Source organism: Cygnus olor, chromosome Z, assembly GCF_009769625.2.
Source record: "Cygnus olor isolate bCygOlo1 chromosome Z, bCygOlo1.pri.v2, whole genome shotgun sequence".
NCBI classification, from domain to species: domain Eukaryota; kingdom Metazoa; phylum Chordata; class Aves; order Anseriformes; family Anatidae; genus Cygnus; species Cygnus olor.
In genome coordinates this window covers 53,274,424-53,292,433 of record NC_049198.1, presented here as the reverse complement: position 1 = coordinate 53,292,433, position 18,010 = coordinate 53,274,424, and the positions used below count along the sequence as shown (strand labels likewise).

General features: G+C 42.6%; 1 protein-coding gene across 3 annotated transcripts in view; it reads left to right on the top strand.

Moving 5' to 3' along the window:
- Nucleotides 1–18,010, top strand: part of RNF38 (ring finger protein 38) — a 126,507-nt gene that overhangs the window by 7,220 nt on the left and 101,277 nt on the right. Inside the window, exon 1 of one of the 3 annotated variants that reach the window (XM_040540524.1) lies at nt 6,129–6,179. The exons of the other annotated variants lie outside the window; for them this stretch is intronic. Within the exon in view, the coding sequence (XP_040396458.1) occupies nt 6,131–6,179 (49 nt within the window). The 5' untranslated portion in view covers nt 6,129–6,130. Of the gene's footprint in view, nt 1–6,128; nt 6,180–18,010 lie in introns of those variants that run through there. 3 annotated transcript variants of the gene reach the window in all.

Below are 18,010 nucleotides of genomic sequence, written 5' to 3'. Positions count from 1 at the left end.
GTGGTTTTGAGCAAGGTTACATAGAGTGGATATGATATGATATGATATGATATGATATGATATGATATGAAAACTACTTTTGCAGATTATTTTAGTTTGGATACAGGTTACACTTCTGAGCAGTTCCAGAAATTCCTGTTGATTTTTGGAGATACAAGAGTGGATGCTTCTAGTCATTGGTATGAAAAGCATGCTGAAAGTAAGAATTCTGTGACGGTGCTTATGAAGTAGCAAAGCAGCAAACCGTGGCACATGCTGCAGCAGCGTATTTCCAGAAAATTGTGAGTGAGGATACTCTTGATGTTGTTCTTGGTAGGTGCCTGCTGGAGTTGGACTGAAAAAGTGAAGGAGACACACCCAGAAAAATACTCCCTTCTTCATTAGAATGTAATTTTATTTTTAAAACAAGGGCAGTCTTTTGTGCCCGTAGGGTCTTTTGTTGTATAATATTTTGGGTGGTCATCCATGATGCTAAGCCATAGATGTGTATATACAAATCCTTGTTTAAACCAATAATCTGCAACGGTTCTGGATTAAGGAGATGTTAAATGGACCTTTTTTTTTTTTTTCTTTTTTTCTTCTGTTCTAATTTTAAATTAAGTCAAGCAGTGAGAGAAATTCAGCCATCCTGAATGACCCTGAATCTGACCGCTGAGTTGTTTACTTCTGAAACCTGCACAGGAGTTCTCAGGAGATGTTTAGCCAGCCTGTAAATTCATGGTATGCTGTTTATTTGCCTGTTTGGAAAAATGGATGTCCTTTTTGTTTGTATGGTGGTTTTTTTTGACATAAATTTAATTGATTCTGTTTTTATACAGTGTGATGCCAAAAGTAGTAATAACTAGGAATTTCAGCATTAAGGAAAAATTAATTAAAGGACTTGCTGCATTTTGGCTGTTTTTGTTTAAAAGGGGATAGTGAATATGAAAAAACAGGGAAAACCTGTGAGAATGGCGAATATGGTGAAAATGGTGTAACAACAGTGGCTAGGGTGGAGTCACCTTACAGACTTACGTAAAGTCTTCCATTACTCAGCAGCATGTCTCTGGCGGAGCAGTGGTCCTCCAGCTGGTTCACGGATGACACCAAGCTGTGGTGACCAGCCGGTATGCTGGATGGCAGCTGTGCTCTTCCGAGGGCAGCTGGAGGGGAGATGGCTCGAGGGTCGATCCCAGTGGTGTCTGCTCCCCCTCATGGGAAGACACAGAAACGAGGGAGACAGATATTTGCATGCTGGTAGGACAGGAGGCTGCAGATAGGACTGAGGCTGGAATGCTTGAATTTCTGACTAGGTGTTAGGAACAAATACTTTTTTCTCTGGGGGTGTTCAGGCACTGGAGCAGAGACCTGGAGACACTGTGGGATTTCCGTCTTTGCGGATACTAAGAACACAGCTCGGCATGGCGCTGAGCAGCTTGGTCTGAATGGTAGGGGGACTGGACTAAGCGAGCCTCAGCAGTCGGTCTCTTGCCACCTGAGCAGCTCTCTGACTGCACATGGAGAAGTAACAGTAATTCAGGACTGCTCTAGTTGCAGGTGGTCGGAAGCAATGGCAAAAACTCAGCTTTCTTGGACATACAAGTGCCGCCTCTGTCGTGTTAGGTGGTGTGGTTTTTTTTTTTGAAGTTTGAATATTTCCCTGTGATCATCATAACACTCTTCTTTCCCACACACCCCGGAAAACCTTTTGAGATGCATAATTTGTATATAAATGCTTCTGATTAAAACATAATTAGCTGTTTATATTTAAATGAGCACTGAAAGCAGAGCTGCATTCTTTCAGCACCTCTTCCTAACTTCTGAGCTTGCTAGTTTACCTACAAGCATGTTTTCTTCTCATAGACAAAGGCATGCACCTCAATTTTTATTTCTTTTCATTACAGGTGTAGGGGATGTTGAGTCTGGTCTTTGCTGTCATACTGGGTGCGCTGTCTCAGAAGGTGCCAGCTAAATGCATCAAGGGGTGTGTTGTTTGGTAATGGAAGGTGTTTTTGTGAAGTTTGTAAGGCATGTGAGTAAAATAAGTAAAAAATAATCAAAATATGTAAAAGTTATGCAACGACAGTTTCATCTTTGTCTGTTAGCCTTTACTTTATCAGTATTTGTGGTGTGGTGAATCTACTGGAGCAGAAATCATCTGTAGCGGTACAAAGAGGAATTCTGTCAGTAGCACAGAATATGGGCATAGCAAAGAGCAAAAAACTCTGGTATGTGACCTCCTCGGGCTGCTTTCTCATGTAAATGTAAGGCCAGCATTCAATGTAAAGCTGCCTGCTTGCTCTTTTAGTCCTGTTTCTGTGTAAATAACTTCAGAGTTGTTCCGGGGAGGCTAGGAAATGCTCAGCTTGGGAGAAGTCAGCCATCGAGTGGCGTGCCCCCACAGCGTGACAGGCTCTGATGGCGCCCGGCCGGGCTGGCAGCCGCAGGCCTGCCAGGCCTCCAGGCAGGAGGAGTGGAGGGCGGCAGGGGCATGGGAGGCCCAGGGAATGGCAGGGGGTCGTGAGGACTCGGGGGACAGTGGGGTTATTGCAGGGGCGGAGCATGGAAGTACAGAGTGAAGGCCCATGGAAACCGGGCTTCACCGACTGCTGCTCTTGTGACTACTGATTTGGTTTGAAGAATGCTCCTAAAACAACCATGTTATGAAAGAAAGTTTTAAAAGTTGACGAGTTGCCCATATCATTGTGGGTTGTTTAATGTGGGTCAACTGCAGTGTCACCTGCACCTCTTTTTCGCCAGCTGCACAGAGGCTGTGTGGCACAGGGGGAAGTGAGGCCAAAAGAGGAAAACAGGATTTGCCGGAATTCCCGAATCTACACCTAGGTTGGGTCAAAAGTGACCTTAAAGTACTTTAAAACAAAGACTTTTATATATTTTTCTTTTGTATAATTTTTCCATGTTAGGTCAAGTATTTGTTTCCTGTCTTTTTTTGTTGTTGCTGTTGTTTTGGTGCACATTTTGGATGTTGTGTTTTCTGTCTGGAACTGACAGATAGATGTTTCTGGTATCTTAGTTCTTACTTAGATTAGTGTTTCTCCCTCTTCTACTGTTTTACCCTTTTGTTTTTTTTCTCTCCAGTTTTGCAGTGACAAACAGAGCAGTGGTGAAGAAGTCTGATGGTCTGCATCAGCAGGCAGAACGTAGGAAATCAATCTATCGTTGTACAAAGCTGTAGGAGAGCTTCACTCTCAAGGCAGGATATCTACTTTTAAAGGCCTTTTATGTCTGAAGGGATACACAAATTCAGGTGAATTGTTCAGCAAAGAGATATCAAAATCATTTTCTATTTAGAGCCGGAATTTACAGTTCGGAGAAGAGATGCTGGCCCAGGACAACCAGTAAAGATTTTATGTACTCCACAGACAGCAGTAGGTGCAAATCTGTAAATGCTGTCTGCGTTTACTACAGTGAGGATGACATTGTTGACTGTCAGTGTACTGAGAAGCTTTGACATTGTCCAGCGTTACTGTGTAGGTTTTGTCAGTGCTGGAAAGTTACACATTAATTTAATCAGTGTAGCTAAAGTGACAACAATGCTCTTCTCAAAGATGAAAATGGCTTTGAATTGCTGATTCTTGGAGAGTTTGTCCTGTTCTGAAAAACAGGATAAGCCATTGATAACATTTTGATCTGTTAACACAGAGTTACAGACACCGTGTACCTGGAACTTCACTGCTCACCAATATACTTGCCTGTTCTCGTGTGTAGAACAGCAGCTTAGAAGTCCTTGAAATCTGAAGTTGCTTAGTTACATTTTGTATTGAAAAGAAATTTCCAGCCTTGCTGGGAGCATGTGGTACCTTTTGGCTTAAGCCTCCTTTTCCCCATGTGATGAACTTATGAGATGGTTTCCTCCAAAACATTTGTTGTTTGTTTGTTTCCTTTTATCTTGCTTTGCCTAACTTCTTCTTTGCCTAGCTTCTGCTGTTTTGGTTTTGTTGACCTTTGTGTTCAAAAATTTTGTGCTCTTCTCAACTCATTTGGCAAGTCATGCTGGAGCTACATGGATTGATACCCAGACTTCCCAGGCTTTTTCCTGGTTTTTGCTCCCTCCCAATTCAATTAAGCTTGTCATTTTCAAGGCAATTGCTAAAGGAACAAATTTCGAAGTGTAATAAAAATGCTTTGGTGGGCTGAGTCACATCTATTGCAGATTGCTGTGTCCATCATTCTTTGTGGTTAGTGGAGCTGTTCGTTATATCATAGGAGAAGCGGTGTTGATGTGGGAGACCTACCATGTAGGAGAGGGGACACCCATGCCTGTGGATATCTGTGTTCTCCAGGGCTGTACTGAGGTCTGCTTGGAAAGTATGGTTAGCAGGCTGAGGCTTAAAAAACATCTCTGCAAAACACATTTCTGGAATGTGAAAGTGATTCTGAGCTCTGGTAAACAAAAAGCTGTCTTGCTCCAAGTGCCTGGAGTCCCTCTGAGCATTTCATACTAAAACTCTGGCGAAACTAGGCTTAAAAGTTTGTATTTATGGTGTTAATAAGGAAGGTTTTTCTATGTGAAGAAAACTGCTATTGTTACAAATTATGACTTGCAAAAAGAAGAGGAAGTGGGTCTTGTTTGGTGTATGTACAAGAAAGAAATGTAGCAATTTGATCTCTGGATGTGTCTGAGCTCCTGGAGTTTTGCTCTGGAAGTAGCATATTTTGCGTTGCAAAAGCTTGGGTAGTGAGAACTTAAATTCTTAGTTCACTCACTCACCCTTGCAGTGCAGATATCACTTTCCAGACACCATTGTGAAACAGAGCAGATGCAGGCAGGTTTTTGGGATCAGATTTGGTCTGCTGTCCCCAGAAGTGTAGGCATAATTCTCCTTGTAACCAAGAACACTCATGCTTCAACTTTGCAAATCAAATGTCATGAAAACAGTATTGATCTGTGATCTGTCAGTCTGTGTTGATTTCACTGTTTATGCCTATGTTAAAGGAGTCACATGTGCTCATGTACTGTGAGGACTGTATTTGGAGAGGGGAAGGCAGGAGAGATTATTTCTGTAGACTTCCAGAATTCCAGTGGCTGAGCTTCGTTACTGTGGAGAGGCAACTGGAAGGCCTCTTTTGGCTTTTGGAGATGACCCACAGGCAGTTGATGTAGAAAATATCCTGAATAAGTGGTAGTGTGCTGAAAGAAAGATGGATATCTTACAAGTCATTATCTGTTCAAAGTCTCCTTTAAATGGACATTTCTGTTGAATATTCTGTTTTTTCTTGCTTGTTATTATTACTGTTATTAACATACTGTTGCTCTTAAAGAGGGGTTGAGAGTTCAAAACGTGCGCAGCATCTTAGGTTTGAACTCTGTTTTGCCTTGCATCTTTTCAGTTGTTTGTTTGCTGCTCGAGACCCCGTGCATGGGGAATGCTCACAGGCACGCACATGGACTTACACATTGCTATATCTAAAACAGTCGCCTCTTAAACATCAGAGGGTTTAACAGTTGTGACTTCCTTGACTCCCAGTTGCATCGGTGCATTATTTAGGATGTGAAAAGAGATACTGCTGGGGAGGAAACTGGCTCTCTAACATCCTAGATTTATGCGTGCTGAGTGCATTGTAAACGTTGCAGGGCTCTTTTGTGAAACTGTCTGCAATATCCATCTCTGCTGTGTGATGACTTGCTGTTGGGGCTGGCTGACCTGGCTCCTGAGCTACTTCTCTTCAGTTCTGCACACTACTTCACAAGATCTTTGCTTCGTCTCACATGTATTTAAAACTGAACTAGAACGCGATATGTATGTCTTAAAATCTGTGTATATGCATTGTGCCTAAGTCTGTGAGCCCTTTGTTCTGGACTGGATACAGCTATGCCCTCATTAAAAGCAGAAGAGGTAATGTGTTCAGTCATACGAACATAATAGCGGTCCCCATCAGAAGGAATTAGTCACTTAAAATGACCAAAATGTCAAGTAGCTATAATTGCTTGCCCTCATGATCAAATTTGGATTTCCTGTATCTACGATGCTGTGAACTACAATATGTACTTTTGTTGTTACGCTGCTAGATGAACAATTGAAAACTACTGAGCTGTGTGGACCTGTCACAGGTACTGGCTGACGTGCATCTGTGTTGCTGCTTTTGCTTTCAGATGTTACCATCAGTATCAGTTGGAGCACAAGGAGCTATGGTAATGGGAGTGTTTGGGAGAGCTGGGTCTTGTATACTTGAGAAAGGTAAGAGTGTGATGGGGCTTGGGGACACCTGATGGAATAGAGTGAGAGTGGGTGATAACTAGCAAGGCTAGACCATGAGAAAATGAGAGACGTAGCTAAGGTCAGAGGTGAACATAGCAGCAGCTGAGAATCAGAAACTACAGAGAAGGAAACAGTAAGAAATTCACTAGAAAGAAAAGTGAGCTGAGTACTTCTGTAGCCCCATACTCAATCAAGAGACACGAAGAGTGCAGTTCTTTTATGCCGAACTTAAAAAATTAAAAACTGTGGAAACTAATGTGGAAATCTATGAAGAAAAAGGGTTATTGTGTGCAAGGCCTTATTGTGGCACGGAATAAAGAGACCTGGAATTACTATGATAACTAATGCAGACAAACCTTGCCTGTCTGTGTGTGCTTATCTCTTCATTAACTGCGCAGGGAATTTAAGCTCATAATTTTAACACAACTCGAAGACAGGTGCTAGAAGAAGGAAATGCGGCTAATATCCATAGGGTGTCCTGGGGCAAGAGGAGGTGTAGGAAGAGCTGTGTTAAAAAAGCTAGTGTAAGGCAGCAGAATGAACTCAGCACCCTGTATTGCTTTGTGTGTGATTATTGTATTATGATTTATGCCATTTGCTGCCTAGAGAAGCTCTACAGCTGAAAAGGGTAATGTAGTTGACCCCAAAGGCAGGTGTTTCTGGCCTCCTCATCCTATAGCCTGCATCTAAAATTGAAAGTGAGTTGCACAGCAGCCATAATTTTGAATAAAGTAATTTGTATATGCAGAAGATTGTAGAAAAGGGCTGTGAATCTTGCTAAGGCTCCGTAGATTACCCACTGGCCAGAAATCTTAGGATTTCTACATATACTTATGAGTTTGAGATTGGGGGGAGGAGGGGTAAATCTGCTATTGTAAAGAAAAGAAAATAACCAAATTCAAAATGAAGTGCTGAACCAAAACCATTTGATGTTTTACAGATCCTTAAAGGCTGAATTATCATGACTTTTGCTTAGCATTTGGGGGGTGTTGAGATTTTTAACTTTCCCCAGGCTTCCAGAAATCTTTTTGTTGTTGTTGTTTTGTTTGTCGCACAGCAGACGGAAGTCTCCTGCAAGACTAACAAAGATGCAGAAATAATCCAGCCATGTAAATGGAATGGAAACAGGAGTGTTCAGACTGATGTGTGATTTGCAACAAAATCTACTTAAGAGTGACCTGGTGCTCTGTCATTTGACAGAATTGCTGCACTTTGTGTATTCTTTTGTAAATGCTGTACTGAGATTTCTGCATGCATTTTTGTGAGAACCTTTTAAGTGGATTACACGTGGCTAGCACCTAACTTGTGGTCAAATGCTGAGCGTTGTGATGTTCAGAGTAAATTTCAGACAGCAGTTGTGCCCATCGCAAGGACAGAAGGAGCTTTGTTACAGATTTTCATGTCAGGGCAGACGTCATCCAAGTTGTTGGCAATAATTGAGAGTAACAATCTTTCCTAATCATCCAGACCATGTCTCTAGAAGGGTGCATGGCATTTTTGAATGAGGGGGAGGGGGAAATGGCTTCTATCCTTGTGTTTGTAAGGAAGTGCTACTTTCCAAGGAGCATTTGATTTGCTTACCAAGAAGGAATGGTTAAGGGCTTTTGTTTTTGTAAGGATCAGTTTGTGTTGCTTTAGGCGACCCCTCTGGTATTGTGTGCTATGGTAAAAAGCTACCCATTTCAAGCCATCTGAAGTAATGCAGGTGCTGTGGCTTATCCAAGATATTAGTATTGTTCAAAGAAAATTTTATGAAATACATTTGAAGGGATCAATTTTTCACTGGATTGAGTGGGTGTGAGGCCTTTTCATAAACTCTAAAGCAAGCGGTTCCTCCAGGAGGCTTTTACTGTGATGACAGACAGTCTTTGGGGTAAAGAACACTGTCTGCATCTTTGCTAGGAGTGTTTCAATATTAGGCAGTCGCTGTCTTCACATTGAGCATGAGGCTATGTGGCCTTCACAGCAAAACGGGAGGCAGGTGAAATTAGGGCATGCTGCAAGACTTTTTTTTTTTTTATAAACCCGTGGAGTGTTTGACTGAAATCAGTTGCATAAAAGGCAGACAAGACCAGCTTTGGTCTCTTCAGAGTTCAGAAAGCATTTGCCTTATCTCTCTCGTGTGTGTTTTCTCTAGATGATGTCATGAAGCTCTGAATCAGGCATTCGCGCCTTTATTAACCATCTAGAAACAGTACAAGGATTGTCATGAAAATTAACCGTGTTTCTAAGGTCATAATGTCATGTACACTTAAGTTGCAGATGGAGGAGCGGAAAAGGCAGCCTGTTGTCTATCACCCTGGCTTCTGACCGCCTCCATCCTAAGCTGGATGAATGCTGACATAAAGTGTTAAATGAGGTAAATCCCTTGTCTGGGTTCACAGGGCATCTGTGTGGATGATCCCATGATCCTTACCCATGCTATATGGGAGGGGTGGAAGTGTTTCCCCCAGTGACAGTGCTGCCCTAGAGTGTAATCAAGAAACAAAGCAAAAACCTTGCAATTACTTTTCAATCTGCCTGGTGACTTCTGAGTGATGCTTGTTTCTGTCTCTCTTCATCCATGGTACCTTCTAGTAAATTGCTAGGGGCACTGAGTAACAGGGAAGGGCTGATAGCTACTACATTGTTGAATATAGAGAATTTTTCTTTTTAATAAACTGAAATATAGTTTGCCATAACTAGTAATGTCTGTGGAGTCCTTAGAGGGCTTTTAGCATATACAGATTAAATTTCAAACAGACTCACACAGTAAATGGGTGTTTTGCAAAAGTAAACAAATATTGATGACAGTTATTTATATTTTTGGCTGTTAATAAAATATGCATTTATTCCCCCTGTAGAGATTAGTAGTGATAGAGACAGCATCAATGCTGAAGGGACATATATTTGGTAGGGGGAGGGAGAGTGTTTTGGTATATCAGAAGTAAAGGTTTTGTTTTCTGTTGCTTGCAGCTCTACGGTAATGCAAAGTGACTGAAAAACAGTGTTTAAAATGACTGCGTAGATGGAATGTCCTCAGTGTGCAGATAACATTTCTCTGAACTGCACCTTCATTCATGTGATTCAGTTTCTGCATGAATCAGATAGAATAGCTTGGTTTCCACTCGCTGTGTTGAGTAATCCTCGCTGTTCAGGAGTCTGAGGCTAGAGCCCTGCCATTGTGCGGGTAGTGATCGATCCTGACTAGCCCCCTGCAGCTCAGCAAGCCACAGGCTTATAGGCTGGTAGGCAGCAGCCTCGGCAGCTGAGTGGAATTTTTACAGGGCTTCATGTGGTTTGCTCAGATAGCCCCAGTGCCTTCCTCTTGTGCTTTCAGCAGGCGTATTTTTGGGTGCTTTTTGCCTCATGTTTTGGTACGCACAGGCGTGAATATGATGTAAGCTGTGCTTAAGGCACAGACTGAAAAATTGTTGGCTTTTCTTTCTTAACAAGGAAAATGCAGAAGAGCTGTCTTTAAACCCAAGTGCATGCTGTCTTTTCACAAAACTGTATTAAGCCTGTCCTATAAAACTAAATGAGTGACTTTTTTTTTTTTTCTTCTGGCAAAGCTGTTCATTAACATCATTCTGATATCGGTTATTTTCATCTTAGAGTACACCCTCTTAAACTTTGTAGTATGGTTGCCAGTATTGGAGGGAAACAATTTTGTGTTAAAGTTGGGAGAGTTTCCCACTGTAAGAGCTGCTTTTGTTATGAAAATAACACACAAAACATTGGCAATTAGACAAGTGAGGATTTGTGTCTAGAAATCCAGAGTATAAAGCTTTGTCATTTTACTTTAGGAGAACTAATGTTCAGTTGCTTATTAAAGCCAGCTACTGATAGTACTTGAGTTGTGAAAGCTGGAATTGTGGTTTACTCTCTCAAATTAGCTCTTGAAAGAAGAAGGTCTTGATGTAGGACTATTAGGAGAAGTAAGCAGGGTCTTCTAGTGCTTCTGAGAGACTTTGTGCATTTGGAAGTACTTACTTTAGTTGCTGTCCCATGTTGGGTTCCCATTAACAGACACTTTGAACGTGTTGTAACATCCCACTGTTGGCAGAAAGGGGAATCTTTTCATCTTTTAATATGGGAGAGTCCTTGGGCTGAGCTTGTCTCTGGGAGGTGGTCTGGAACCCAGTAGTTCCTTTTTCACTCATGCATAGTCTTGGCCACACATATCTGAGGCTATTTCCTTGGTACTGAAACCCTCTCTCCGAATAGTATTACTGTTCATTCCAACTTCTCTTACCATCCATCTCCTCTGGGTGATTTGGGGACGAAGGGAAACAGATACCATTTTCAGAAGGTCTTTCTCTCTCTTAATTTCTCCAGCCTCAACTTTATCTACCATTCTTTTAGTTTCATTTTCCAGGTACCTGATCAAAAAAGCGTCTGTCACGTACTAAGTGTTAGGCAATCAAAACAAACTTCAGGTTTTTCCTCAGTCTGTGTATCCTGCCAGAAACCAACACCTGGCACTTGGTCGCATTCCAGGAAAATCATGGGCTTGGTACCTGGCTCCTGAACCAGGAAATAATGTGTCATACTTTATTGCTTCCTGGGTCAGATTTTTTTTACTTAAACTGCTGTCATGCTTAGAGAAGCTTTATTTTGCAAAACGCAGCAAATGCACACAGCAGGGAGAAAAACTGGTAATCAAGCAGACCACTCTCCAACTGGGGAGAAAGTGCCATATAGATTTTGTCTGATCTCATGCCAGGAGGTTTCTGCTGCCCTGTTAAGGCACCTGTCAGTCTGTGATAGGACTCCTCCAACAGGGGAAAACTGCTTATGCCCAGTAAGCCACAAAATGTCTGTAAATGAGTTTTCTACATTGAGAGGAACTGCTGTTGGTTGCTCTGGTGATGCTTGTTCCGTTCTGCTGTTTTACTGAGTCCGCACACAAGTACTGAAGTGCTTTGCAAAACCTGGAACTTACCTGTAATTGGACTTGAGTGTCTATAGGGATGTTTGTGGAAGGCGAACAGTATTTTTGGAACAAATTGTTCTCATGTTGTCAGATACAGGTTAGTCCTAGATCAGTCTAGATTGTACCTTTTTGCTGCTGCTGGTCTACAGTAGGTGCTTGAGAACCTACTCAACCTATTGTGAGTGAAGCACAGACCAAATAATCCTTCTCATTGTATCACCCCAGCTTCAGGAAGTCCTGGTTGGGAACTTCTGAGCTGGAAGTTGTATTGAATCACAGAATCATTAAGGTTGGAAAAGACCTCCAAGATCATCTGGTCCAACCAACCCATTGCTACCAAAGTCACCCACTAAACCATTGGGCACATTGTATTCAGTAACTAGACCTTATTTTTGAGGCACAGTGAATAACTTGTCTACTTTCTCCGTGGTCTCATGAACTGATGATCAGCCTTCTGTCTTCAAAGCTGAAAGGTCCAGGTCTATATGTTGTCTTCTTTCCCCTCTTGTTTATTTTACCACTGTTTTGTGATTTGAGTTATAGGCTCTCAAGAATGCAATTTTCAAGGTACTAGCTAACCTTGATTGTATGGCATCTTCAGTCTTGTTCCATGGCCCTTTCCTGCTGATTCTGAATGTTTATCTGTTAATTCTACCAGAAGCAAAGTCTTTTTCATTTTAAGGAGAGGCAGGAGAAGAAAGATTTTGGTCCACAAGTGTAACTGGGTTTATTTTCCTCCTTGTTTGGGTTCCTTTGTATTTATTGGTACTGAATTTCATCTGTCACTTTATTTGCCCAATGTGTTAAATCCTTTCATAACTCTGTTGTCTGTCTTCTGTGTTGACCGTAGGTTGTGTCTGACCTTAGTAGACTAGAAAGCAAGGATTGCATTGAAGCTTTTAAATCCTTGCCTAGTTTTGCAGAACCATGCTAGAAAGATGAGCATGAACACTCCTTAGAGGAACAGTTCTGCCCACTTCATCCAGCATGCTTGCATGTCTGCGTGGGGCTGGCTCAATCACACTTGCCCCATTTCCATTACTGGCAACGTGCTGCTCTGCCTGCTCCTGAGGATCTTTGGGAAATGCGGAGGCAGTGCCTGACATGGGTGGCAGAGGTCTGTGGCAGAGGTGGCTCCCTCTCTTTTCATTCATGGTACTGTCTTGTTGCTCCCCTTTCCACCTCCTTGAAGATATTTGCTGGCCCTCTTCCCACTTTCACTTATTAAATGACTTAAACCACTTTTCCTTGTTTAAATGGTATGTAACCAGTTTTCTGGTCAACAGCATTTATTTTAATTGCTGTGAATAATTACAAAGCTTTTATATTACCCCCATCACTTCTTCTTCATGGTGAGCTGTGAATCTACTGATCCCTCTTTTCACCTGCTCTCTGGGAATGTGTCCCTTGCAGATCCCACTGCTGGCATCACCTCTTTTCCATAGAGAGATCCTACTGGCTGATCTTGCTGTCAAGCCACAGTGCTCAAAACTGTAGCTTCACTGAATTCAGACGGAGACTGGAAGATCTTAAAATGTCTGCTCGAGTCCAGCGGGTTGCTGTGAGAGCTGCTTCAAGTTCTATGCTATATTTCCGCTTCGGATTGCGTTTTTCCACCTTGCTTAGGGAGTTTGGCTTCTGTCCACTAGTTATAACATCTTGTGGCTTCCTTGAAATTAGCAAGACCAAAAAGTATGTCTTCAGTCTGCTTTGTTTCTCTTTTCAAGAGAGAACAAAAGAATCATTCCAGTGCAGTAATTATCCTGAGAGCTGTAAGTTTCTTAAATAAGGTTTAAATAATGCTATTGTGGAAAAGTCTCCTGACTGTATGTGGTAGTGGCACACTGTGCGCGGTCTTCTTGTTCTGAAAGCTTTGGTTTTCAGAGGCAAAGTAAACGCTGTACTGACAATGTGCTTGTGAATATATTGACTTCTATTTGGGGCAGCGTCACGAAAGACGGATGGGCTGAGCCCTTAAGGGCTTCTGCAGTGATAGAAATACTGGAGGCAGAGTTCGTATCTTGCATCTGCAGTTGAGGCTGCGGAAGAGAAAAGGCAAAAGGATTCACTCCAGGTAGCTGCTGCACATCATAAATGTTGCAACCACGTCCTTCTTGTTTCCCCAGTAAGCCTCTCCTGGAGTTCTGAGCTTCTGGAGTTCTGACACCTGCTTGCTGTCCTGCTTAAGGAATGAGTGAGTATTTGAGTCATTCGTCGGATGGGGAAGCCACAGTGTCCGTTATGGATAGCATTAATACCTTCTATTAAAAAGAAGCCTTCAGTGAAATGTAGGTTATCGTTAATGTGCTTGTCGACCTAGGTTACTGGCTAGATGTTTACCTTCATGTTGTTAATTTTGTATTATTTGACAGTGTGCCTCAGGTTATCATTAATGTCTGTGCTGAAAGAAGGACGAGCGAAATAAGTGAAAAAGTGCTACAGTGAGAGAAATGGGCATCTTGGTACTGGTGTTGGATGTGACAGCATACCTAGTCATAGTATCAAATAGCTCTGGCACGTTTGGGATTAAGAAAGAAAGAAAATTGAACAGTTAAAGCAGTAAGTGTGGTACTGAACTACTGCTTAGTGCTTGTAGGTGAACTTCTCTGCTGTGGTTCAGCCTTTGCTATAGCGTACAAACAGGACAGCTGTCCTGTTTGTCAGCTCAGGGTAAGTTTTCCTCTGAAGAGCATCCCTTACTGACTTACCACAGCATGTCAGAGTGATGGAGCAAGCGAGATGCCAGGTGAAATGATTTAACAAGCTGGTGTAGGTTGAGCAAAACTGACTTTAGGGAATAAAAGACTGTTTAGTGAACACGGTTCAGCTTCTCAAGGGCTAGGCAGTTACTTCACCTTTTCGTTTTGCTCCTCTGTTTCTTCTGTGAAATAGCATCATCAGCTTCTGGTCCCTGTAAATCTTATTTTTTTTTCAAAGTATCTTATGTAACTTAAGGTTAGATCTTGTGATGTGTGATTGTCTCATAAATTGTTACAATTATTATCTCATGCTGGATGTACTTTCTGCTTTTACCTATTCCTACTTCCTGAAAGCTCTTTCTGGGTGATTTGGAACTTTTGCAAAATTGCCCCCCTTAATCTTCAGATGTGCCCCTGCTTTTTCTACTGATGTGTCCTTCCTGTAATTTTCAAAGACACCCTTCCCTGTCTAATCACTGACTTCCATACAGTTATCTTATATTATTACTTTGTGTGACATGTATGTTTCTATGCCTTTAATAGAGCTAAGCCCTGTGCCCCGACTGCTGAGTTTTTGTTTTTTGTCTCTGAAACGTGTCTTTGTTCCTCCTGTCCATAGACACAGAGGATGCCGCGTATGTTACAAATAAAGTCAGCGTTCTTAGTGTTTGCATACAGACTGCAAAGCCTTCTGTCCAGTGAGATTACGGATATATTATTACCCTTATGCAGAAACCTGGGAGGTGCTGGACGACGAACCTGCCCTCTCACAGGAGAAAAGCTGTCCTTCTGGTGCCTGTCAGAGGGCAGGCTGTGGCTGGCCGGCCACCGCCGCCATCCCGGGGCCTACTCAAGCGGGTGGTGGGGATGGTGGCGTGTGCTCCTCGCCTGTGGCGCTAAGCGATGTGGTACCACCGTGCTGCCGTCCTCAGTACGCAGACTGCATGTGCCCTTTTCTTTCAGCCTGTGTGACTGGGGTGCAGTTTTACGGATTTGGCCGCCTTTAAAGTGGGCAGCTTCAGTGACGGCGCTGAAAACATGTCCCCAGGAAGGCAGCGCTACTGCAGCCGGACTGCTGTGGTGGTGGTTTTGTGCCCCTTGCTTTGTTTTTTGTGGGACTGCAAGGATCTCCAGGCAATGGAGTTTCAGGCAAATGGCTCCGGAAGTGTTGTGTGTTGAAACGTCTTGTTCACGTCTTGGTAGCAGGGCCAGAAGTTGCCTTACAACGAGAGGCAGCTTTGCAGGGGGTGCAGTGGTGATAGAAGCGTTTGTCCTTGTTGGTGGCTACCGCTGCTGAAGACGCTGCCAGGAGTTCAGGAGCAGCGCTTTGGTGGGCTGTTCAGAAAGAGACTGCCAGAACAGGAGCAAGGAGCTTCTCAGACAACAAGCTGAAAGAGGAGTGGTGAAAGGGAAAGTGGTCCGTTTGAAATTCTCCCTTTCCAAACATGTTTCTCACCTCCCAGTTGATGCATCGTTAGTTTATTTCAGGGGTGTAGTTAAACTCCTGTCATAGATTTGTCGAAAATGTACTGGAGAAATGTGTTCTTCTTTCCCTAGCTTTCCTGGTGTAGCTGTATTTTGTTAGTTGTGCTTTTTCTATTATCCTTTTTTTTTTAAACTGTGCATGCTAACGTGTCTTTCTTATACGCCTGTTTTTTCTGTCCTCTGTGAATGCTGCTTCAGAATGTTTCTAACTTTTAACAATTTAATTTATTATTAATTATAATCTATTTAACTTTTCAACTGGGTTACTGTCACCACTGAGTAAAAATGACATCAACTGTAACAGACTGTCTGGGTAGTCAGCATTTCTAGCACAGAATGCCTTGGACAGCTGTTCCTGTAACTTTTTCCCTTGAAGTCATAAAACAGTTGTCAAAGCACAGACTATAACGCATAATGATGCTTAATTACCTTTAAAGTGCTTTAAGACTTAAAGATGCAGAATGTCTGGGTTCTTCACATATTTAACATTGTAGTCATGTGCTTCATAGTGGATCTTCTGCATATAGTCTGTAGTTGCTGAGCGGAGACAAATCTTTCTTTATGATTCACAGAAGTTATACTTTATTTCTTTCAAGGCTTATGTCAAGTTTGATGGTGTTATTGCAGTTTTTTATTCCTTGCTTTCTCATTTTGTTGTATGTGCAGTTTTAGCCCAGAGAGGTTTTTTTTTTTTTTTTTTTTTTTGATTTGCCTTCGGCCAATTTCCTGCTCTGATTTGTATTTTTTTTTTTTTAAGCTAATATTTTCTGTGGACACCTTGGTGTTGTCAGCTGCTTGAGTAACCAGTTTGGTGGAGCTTGTGAAAAAATTCCAAGTACAAAGAAAGAATAATTCTAAAAACAAACAAAAAAATTTTAAACTAAAACACAAGATGTCTCTGATCATTTATACGGAAAATAAACCCATTTATTGCTGTGCAGTGTGCTTGTTCTCTCTTCTAATTTGATTAAAAAACAAACAAACAAACACCAAAAACATGATGAATGTCGTCATAATTACAGGAGGTGTTAGGTAACAGCATCTTATGTGACTCAGCTCTTCGGGGTAATAAGACTCTGCAAGAACTGGGAGAATATTACTTTTTTGTTCTATTTTTCATGCTTTCTCTGCCTGAAACTGAATTGTTTTACAGGCTTGTCTGTGTCTGAGTGGAAGAGGATTAAGAAAAACATCCCACATTTCCTTTCCTGCCCCCTGTGCTGTATGTGTTCTTGCAATGATTTCATTAAGAAGCTGTGGCATCTCAGCTGTGGAAACCAGCAGTGGGTGGGAGTGCTGATGTGGGATGTTTTGCCCCCCATGTGAAAGAAAGCATGGTGAGGCTGCAAGTGTGCCAACGTGTGCCTGGGTGGACTCCTGTCTGTCGGGTGGCTACAGGGCACACAGCCCTTACAGCTCCTGAGTTTGGCTGCATGAGAAGCAGTGGAACAGGGTGAAATTTGTAATTTCCTGGCTTAAAGGAGCTCTTTGTGTCATGCAATGTGGTTTACAGAAGGTTATGGTTAGAAAGATGCAGAGGTTTTGGCAGAAGGGCAAGACCTTCCTGTAGCAGTTGGGTGAATCTCTCTTTCCAGAGTCGGATTAGGGATCACAGTGAGCTGCATAGCAGGGACCCGTGGAGGTGGAAGTCTCTTCATCCTTCCAGTCTGTTAGCTGGTCCTTGCAGATTCCAGCTGCTTCTGGATGCTCACTTGCTGTGTCAATAGGAAACTCGGGAGGCTGAAATCCCCATTGCTTTGCTGAGGTTTCCTGTGTGGAGCAGAGTTTGTGTGTTGTCCTCATTCTGCAGAATTAAATTTCTGGTGAGCTCTTGTCTAAAATAGGAAGAAAATAAAAGTATTTTTAAAGTGCAGTATTTGGAGTTAATCTGGGATATTTTGAATTACTTGCTTTGTAACCTTTGAGTTGCATGGACAGCCTTAAGGTAACTTTCTGAGATGTATTTATGATGTTGCCTTACAGTACATAAGACTTTTTTTTTTTTAATTGCACTTCAGCTTTGTGTCCAGAGCAGGCAGCGGATCCTGCTGCAGAACGAGTCGGGGTGCATCACGAGAGCATCTGGCCTGTAGCATCCCCTCGTCGTGTCACGTGTGAAAATGAGCAGTGTCTGGGACAGAGCCTTCCAGCCCAGAAAGGCCATGGTGGCTGTGACTGTGGGAACTGCCATGGCAAACTGAGTTCTGTTCCTGCCTCCAATACCTCGTGTCAGGCAAATAAACTGTGCAGCCCATGCTTTTTGCAGGAGCTCTTTGTTTTTCCCTTCCTATAAACCCATTGTCTGGTTTTGCAGAGCTCTGGGCATGTGTAACTGCAGCTGGGATCAATGAAAGCAGTCCTGTCAAGGTTAGGAAACGAGCCTGTCATCAGCATGCACCGCGCGCCGGAGGATCAGACAGAAAAGGAGGCGAACATTTGCCAAGTCAACTCTTTGTAAAATGGCAGCAGGGGGTTGTTGTCTTGTAGACATGGTGGACTTGTTAATGACATCCAAAGTATGACCACAGGGGAATCGCGGGTATGATTTGTGCAGGTTCAGTGTGTGGTGGTGAACTTTGAAAGGTGAGGCGAAAGGGAAGCGGTGGATGACCCTTCTCTGTGCTAAGAATCCGGTCACTGAGGGAGGGGTGCAGGGGGAAACATGGTGTTTTCCCACTGTCACAATATCCAGAGAGGTTAAAATTAGCATT